Below are 6,885 nucleotides of genomic sequence, written 5' to 3'. Positions count from 1 at the left end.
ATATATATATATATATATATATATATATATATATATATATATATATATATATATATATATATATATATATATATATATATATATATTCTAAGTTCCCCAATTTTCTATTCCTTTAACTCCTGACAAAACAAGAAATATTTTTAAATGATTCATCGGTGAATAACAACACATTGAAATAAAACATATGGGACCAAGCAGCTCTCAGTGGCCCAGATGCAATGATTGCTGTTTGATTTGAAAAGCTTGAAATGTCTCGAAAAACGCATCTTGCTGAGTTAGAAGGCATTTCTTTTACCTAAAGAACTATTTTTCTTTTGATTTATGGCTTTAGTTTTGCCAGGTATTATTTGGTTCCTAACTTCCCAGCAGCGTCATCCAATCTGAAGAAGCTCAACAATTTTTTACAAAAATTACACCTTCGTATTACGGTCTTGAAGGAAGAATTTCTTTTTATAAATGCTTTTTCTATTCGAGTTTCTAATAATTTTAAAGTTGGAAGATACTTTTGGTATTCCGATTTCGGACCGTTTTTTTGACATAAAATGGTAATAGATTTCTTGTACCTGGTTTAAAATAAGTTCAAATTAAAAGGGTCATGAACATATGATTTTCAAAAGATTCTCTTCAAAAATTTAAAAACAATCCGTAGTTTTAGTCAAAAAACAATAAAAAACGATAAACTACTCCCATCCTACCACTCATTTTCATATTTCATTAATTTTCCGCATAAGAATTTTTGCTTGGATGAATAAATCTGATTGTTCAATAAATTTCAGTGGAATTAGTCAAGATATCTTAATGAAAATATCCACCGTTTCAATACACCCAAGAATTTTGTTGAAAGAATTTTGTTTTAATGCAGACTTCATTGTGTCAATCAATGAACTCAGTTGTTTTTCTGAGTTGTCATTATCTGTCGTGTTTTTGATTCCGAGAATATAATTGCCAAATCATCGGACTTGTTATATAACTCATATATGTAAATAGCATTTCAAAAAAAAAAAACATTGAATTTTGTTCGTCCATTTGCAATACCTACCTCATAAGAAAACTATCACTTTTTGCTTTACAATTTTACTAGAGATGATCCTAGTGAATTCGTACCAAAGCACATCCGAACTGAATTTAGATTAGAGGATGGTAATGATGTATTTCTACTACTAAGAATTCTGAAGCCGAAGAACAGTCTACTTTTGAGTACTATGAGAGTTTTACGGAAAGTTATTAAACCGTATTCAAAATCTGTATGCAGGAATTATAAATTCTGGATTACAAATCTTTATTCAGGAACGAAACACAGCGGAAGATATATTTATCACTTGGGAAAGAATATTCTGTGCCTTTTACAAAATCTGAATAATGAAAATGTATATTAATTCCTGAGCATTCGTACTAATAGATCTTTTTTTGATGCTGTTAAAATGAATCAGTTGTTTTTATTTATTTCCTGTCCATGTCTTTTCTAGATATATCGTACTCTCAGAAGTATACCGTTGTAAGATGTACTAACCCTACAAATCGTGGTAAGATATGCTAATCATACTAATCATGGCGAAGTATGATAATCATACTAATTATGGCAAAGTGTGTTAGTCGCGCTAATTATGGCAAGCTCATGACGAAGATTTGTAATAGCAAAGAATGTAGAATATTTTTAGAGTAATAGTAAAGCAATTCATACTGGAAGTATTTCACATTTTTACATACACTTCTCAACAGTTATTTTTATTTGATGAATTTTGATCAATTTGTTCACTTTCATTTCGCTTCGCACAAAACATCGAATTCTTAGCACAGTGCTTAAAATGTAAGTTTTGCTCATAGTGACATTATCACAATTAATCTTGTCAACAATTGATTGCTTATCTTCAAAAAAAAAAAATAGAATAAATTTTTGCTTAAAAAAGTGCACTTTTTTAAAGAATTTCACCACACGAATCATCCATGTGTGGATGAAATTTAGACTGATGCTGCGTATTTTTTATGGAAAATCAACAGGGTATTGCATTAGTCGTCGTTTGTTCAGCTACTTTGATTGCTTGACTTTAATTCATCGATTTCTACTCTCACTATTCACTCTTGATCTCGAGCTTTTTTAATCTATATTAATAGAGCAGTATGGAGAGGTGGGTCGTAGCCGCTTCGGTTTATATCATCCGACATCGATGAACGAATCTTGTCACTTCACTCGTTCATCTAAAAAGGGTGAATGATTTCTGTTATCAGATGGATTTATGAAAATGAATTTAAATATATCTTAAAAGTCACTGAGAAATTGACTAACTACGATATTTATGATGTAATGGTTTCGGCGTTTTAAACTGATTATTTCTCTCATAATTTTTAGAGAATTAGAAAAGAAAAATGATTGGACAATGGTTCTTATAATATTGATTGGTACAGTGTTTTGGGACAATACAAGGGAGTGATATATCCCGTTGACACCGTGTAGCACTTTTGATATTAAAAAGCTGCATTCGTCGACTTTCTAGTTTCGATACCTTTTATGAGGAATTTTGAATAATCTGGAGATTTCTCATATCTTTTGCAATACCTGATTTAATCGAAGATTTGTTGATTTCATAAAACCATCTACGTGTATACAAAATCATCCATGTGTATTGTTAACATTGTACAAAGAACGAATTTTAATGCAGGATGTGATTTACCAAAAAATTTAGAAAACAACTTATGAAATAAATAGTTTTTTTATCACTCCCAATCCTTCTAGATTTTTTCATATTCTACTAGTTCTACTCTGTTCAATGAGCAGAGTGGATTGTTTATTTGATCTTCCTACAATTCAAACTTATTAAAACCTCAATCAATGTTACCATTGCAACTGTCTACGTATACGTTTGTCCTCCTATCTGTTTCCACCTGATACAATTTGCACAAGCGAAACAAGAATATTTCCAGCCTCTTATTGCAATAACTTAGCACACATTGTAGTTAATATCGGTTGTATTTCGTCTTTCAAGTCAAAGACATATTTTTGTCTTCCTTTTATTGCTTCCTTTTCACATTACTTACCAGTGAATCTCCCTCTCCAAAAATACCAACTCTCCATCAGAACTAGATGACACCTCTTTTTCTGATCTCTTACCGTCCCACGTGTAGTGCACCATGATGTCAAAAACCTGTCCCTTTTGAAATATAGCAATGTGAACAGTTTCGGCGACGATGCACTGCACTAATTAGTGATATGATCCTAAACATAACCCGTTTCTTTTCAAACGAAATATATCAATCATATTTCAAGTTTCAAACTTGCCAATTACACTCAAAAAGTTACTACATTGAATATACAGGTCTTTTTAAAATGTTACTTCATTCTTCTCTGATGCCACTGTCTTGAATATACTTCTTTGGTGTCGCTGTACTGAATTTTTACCATATTTTCAAACAAATGTCAAAACTTTTTAGCAGTATTTCTTATAATTTCTTTCCATGTGTTCGATCTGTGTTCCAAATCAATAATTTCTACACTAATTTTCAATCCATGAATGATCATAATAACTTCAAACTGTTTAATATTTCGAAACGTTTTGTTTCCTGAGAAACATTATGCTTTCAGTAAATTTCTCTCTGCGAGGCAAATCAAAACTGCACAATCTGTCCGAGTCTCGACCTTCAAAACTAGACCAGAAGTGATGCAAATAGAAGACACTAATATTATTGCGAGTACACGGATGCGGAGAATACCCTCCGATTCAACTATATTCCTCACCTGTTCCTTTAATGGAACGCGGAATCCCTGTCTCTTTCTGTGCCGATCCTACTGTTATCCTTCTTCCAATCAACCCGTTGTTGCAGTTAACATCAAGTGGCGAAGTCCTTCCTGTCCTAATATTCTACTCACTGGAGACAACAACAACATCCATCCACATCTATCCACTTTCAGTGTTTCGTTTTGTTCTCAATAACAATCTGACGAACTGATTTCTAGGTACTCGCGGCCAAATCGATTCTGTAAGGACCAGACGAAACCATCCTACTGGTTCACTACTCATCCTTATTGCTGTCATCAAAAAATACATGACTTGTCACCTTATTCTAAGATGCAAATTTTTCTTTTTATAGTCAAAATAATAAGTTGGTTAGAAAGATGCTAACCTATATCACTGTTCCTCCAGATTAATAGCACGTTACTCCACATGAATAAATGATATCCGTTTGCTGGTTCATTATTTTTTACCTTCAACTAATTAATCGGTAACTTTCAAAGAAGCATCCTATCTACAAAAGCTCATTACAGGATGGAGAACGCTGTACTTTTTTTTGCGAAAGAACTGAAGTTCGGAGGAAGCAAATTGGAAACAAAGTTCGGAACTCAAAAGTTTCATCAGTTTCTATTCTTTTTGAATTTTAATATTGCACTCAGATTAAACTTGCATCTAAGGAGGCGGGAAGTAACTGACAATTAAAAAAGACATCTACCTGCTAGAGATGCTATTCAGGGAGCAATATTATCTATACTGAATTTACTCCCACTACTAGAATTGTTTGCATAGTTTTCAATCGGTTGGGGGATAGGTTACTTTCTTTGCCACAATTTTACCACTTTGGGCTGGGCGACCACAAAATATTTTCATTTTTTTTTTGTTATTTATTTTTGGGAGCTCTGTGCAATCAAAGAATCACAGTCCATTTCGCATTTTATTTTAAAATATTAGTAACTACCGCCACTGTCAAAGAGGTACTGTATGAAAGTCTTTCTCACGTCATATCACTCGGATCCTGCGATATATATTTATGACTGATGGCGTAGTGAATACGAATCACTGAAACATCAGTAATCAGTAAGCTACTCGATATTAGCATTTCTCCTGATTCATAACGCAAGCTCCCGAGAAGTCTGGTTCGGACCATCCCCTTCCCCCCGAATTCTAAACACCTCCGACTTACCTGATTAAGTGGAGTTTACACCTCTGACATATTCGAAGAATGGCCTTCCTTGCAGCGGTTTCACAGATCTTCAAAAAATCAATGAGCAGCTATTAAAGTCACAAATTGATGGCCCAAGAAGTTTTGCATTGCAAGACAAGTCGTAGTTTCACGGCCTATTGTGAAAGTGGGCATTTCTGCAAGTCTCGGAGGATCCGTGCAAACTGTTGGGTGTGGTCGGGCGAGTTGGAGGGGTAGTGCTTGTAATTTCCTTTGGTACTTGATTTCTTGTGATTGATATCCTGAGATATTATAGATCTCGCATCCCTCAATACAAAAAAAATAATACTTTTCTTGCGCACCAACTTTGATGGCCTTGTATTCGACAGGCTTTCGATTTCTGAGAGTTTTTCCCCAAATATTGATTATAATTTGAGAACTTACTTCACTGCCAAAGTCTTTTTTTCAATTTTCCGTTACAAACTTCGGAGGTGGAACATTCTTCAAAATTTCTCTCCTATCCTTGCTATAAACCAGCAATTATTTCAAATATTAAGTGATAGTTGTTAAGGATAATCCTAATTTTTATTACTGATCTAAAGTAATTGTTTATTCGATATCATTAACCAATATGAGTACACTGCTGTCTGATAAGTAAAACTGTAGATTTAATCTCAATCGCTGCTCAATACTTGAACGGCAGTTATTTAGTGAAGGATTATTTTTCCAGTAGTGTGTATACCAAGCAAAGAACGCCTTTTATATTGGCTTATCTTGTACAATTCTATAAACAATAGTGAAATGAAATAGCGATGAGCGATGAAGTGGTTTGTCTGTATCGTGAAAGCCTATTGATCATTTTTAGAATGACACCGCCTCTCCTTAAAAGCCTATTTATTATATATTAGCTTATATGTAGGTTTCAATTTCCACTTCTGTATCATGTTGAATATTTTCATTACTGCATTAGTGAGATTGAAGTGCTAATAATTTTATGATAACTTGCTGTTAGTTCAAATAACCAAATTTTTAAAGAAATGTTAAGGATTATTTAAGGTGGAAGATGTCTGCTAGAGTTAGAGCTGTTGTTTTTGTAACAATTCAAGATAATATAGCTGTCGTTTTTTGTAACAATTCAAGATAATATTAAAGGGAGTGAATGAAGCTTTGGGGCTCGAGCCGTTTTCCGAATCCGACCACCTACTCGCAGAAGGTGAATTGTAATTTTAATAATTCACATATTTCCAAACTTTAATTTTATTATTTGTTTTGGTTTATACACTTGTAGGGTATGTTCTCTTGATTTTCATATTCAACTTGTGCATCAGTATGAGTACGAAATTTTTATGCCTTCTTAAAAGTAATTAGTTGTTCGAACATTCATTTTTGTTTGGAAAGATTTTTCGTTGTTCGTTTTTCTTTTTTCCTTTTCTTTTTTTTTTTTTTTTTTTTTTTTGAGCGAAGGAAAAGATTCCGCGATGCTAACAAAAATATTCTGGAAAGTGGTTAAATACAAAACCAAAATCATTTCAAAGGTTTGGTAATTGCTTATCGTCGCGCAGGTATTTGCGTGTTGGCACAGTGAAATAGTTATGGACAATCAAGCAGGTTCCATTTTTATGCAACACCAGCAATCTCAAGCTCTTTCGAATGGGAACAGCAACCAGGTGAGGTAATTATCTGGCCTTTGTGAAGTTGTTAAATCTGATTTATTTTATGCTATGTCTTTTTTTGATTGTGTGTAATTAAATTATATACAGATCAATTAAATTTCAATTTACATTATATATATATATATACAAGTAGGAACTGTAGGAACAAGTAGAAACTTTTTATTATCTTATATAAAGGTGTTGATTTCAAGGCAGAATAATGAGGGTTGTGAGTGGGAAAATCTTTCCACTTAGTCGATACGTTGATACCCAAGTACAATATAATCGTATATATATATATATATATATATATATATATATATATATATATATATATATATATATA

The 6,885-nt window shown here is 32.8% G+C and overlaps 3 protein-coding genes across 3 annotated transcripts in view; 1 reads left to right on the top strand and 2 right to left on the bottom strand.

Moving 5' to 3' along the window:
• Nucleotides 1-3,059: 3,059 nt before the first annotated feature.
• Nucleotides 3,060-4,013, bottom strand: LOAG_11344 (hypothetical protein; the record flags this gene model as incomplete). Its single annotated transcript, XM_003146865.1, has 4 exons — nucleotides 3,060-3,188; nucleotides 3,330-3,382; nucleotides 3,731-3,846; nucleotides 3,940-4,013. Coding segments are annotated over 4 exons (372 nt in total), but the record flags the coding sequence as incomplete, so codon positions are not given.
• A 973-nt stretch (nucleotides 4,014-4,986) lies between these two features.
• Nucleotides 4,987-5,189, bottom strand: LOAG_11343 (hypothetical protein; the record flags this gene model as incomplete). The annotated part of the gene is made up of 1 exon (XM_003146864.1): nucleotides 4,987-5,189. A coding segment is annotated over one exon (203 nt), but the record flags the coding sequence as incomplete, so codon positions are not given.
• A 1,290-nt stretch (nucleotides 5,190-6,479) lies between these two features.
• The window catches only part of LOAG_11702 (RNA-binding protein), a gene marked incomplete at its 5' end in the record, with an annotated part of 5,726 nt that continues 5,320 nt past the window's right edge, over nucleotides 6,480-6,885 (top strand). Inside the window, one exon of the mRNA XM_020448400.1 lies at nucleotides 6,480-6,554. Within this exon, the coding sequence (XP_020301454.1) occupies nucleotides 6,480-6,554 (75 nt within the window). The remainder of the gene's footprint in view (nucleotides 6,555-6,885) is intronic.

The sequence above is a fragment of the Loa loa genome, assembly GCF_000183805.2.
Source record: "Loa loa unplaced genomic scaffold supercont3.56, whole genome shotgun sequence".
Taxonomy (NCBI): Eukaryota; Metazoa; Nematoda; class Chromadorea; order Rhabditida; family Onchocercidae; genus Loa; species Loa loa.
The sequence above is the reverse complement of the archived record's forward strand: the minus strand, read 5'-3'. Positions and strand labels throughout refer to the sequence as shown.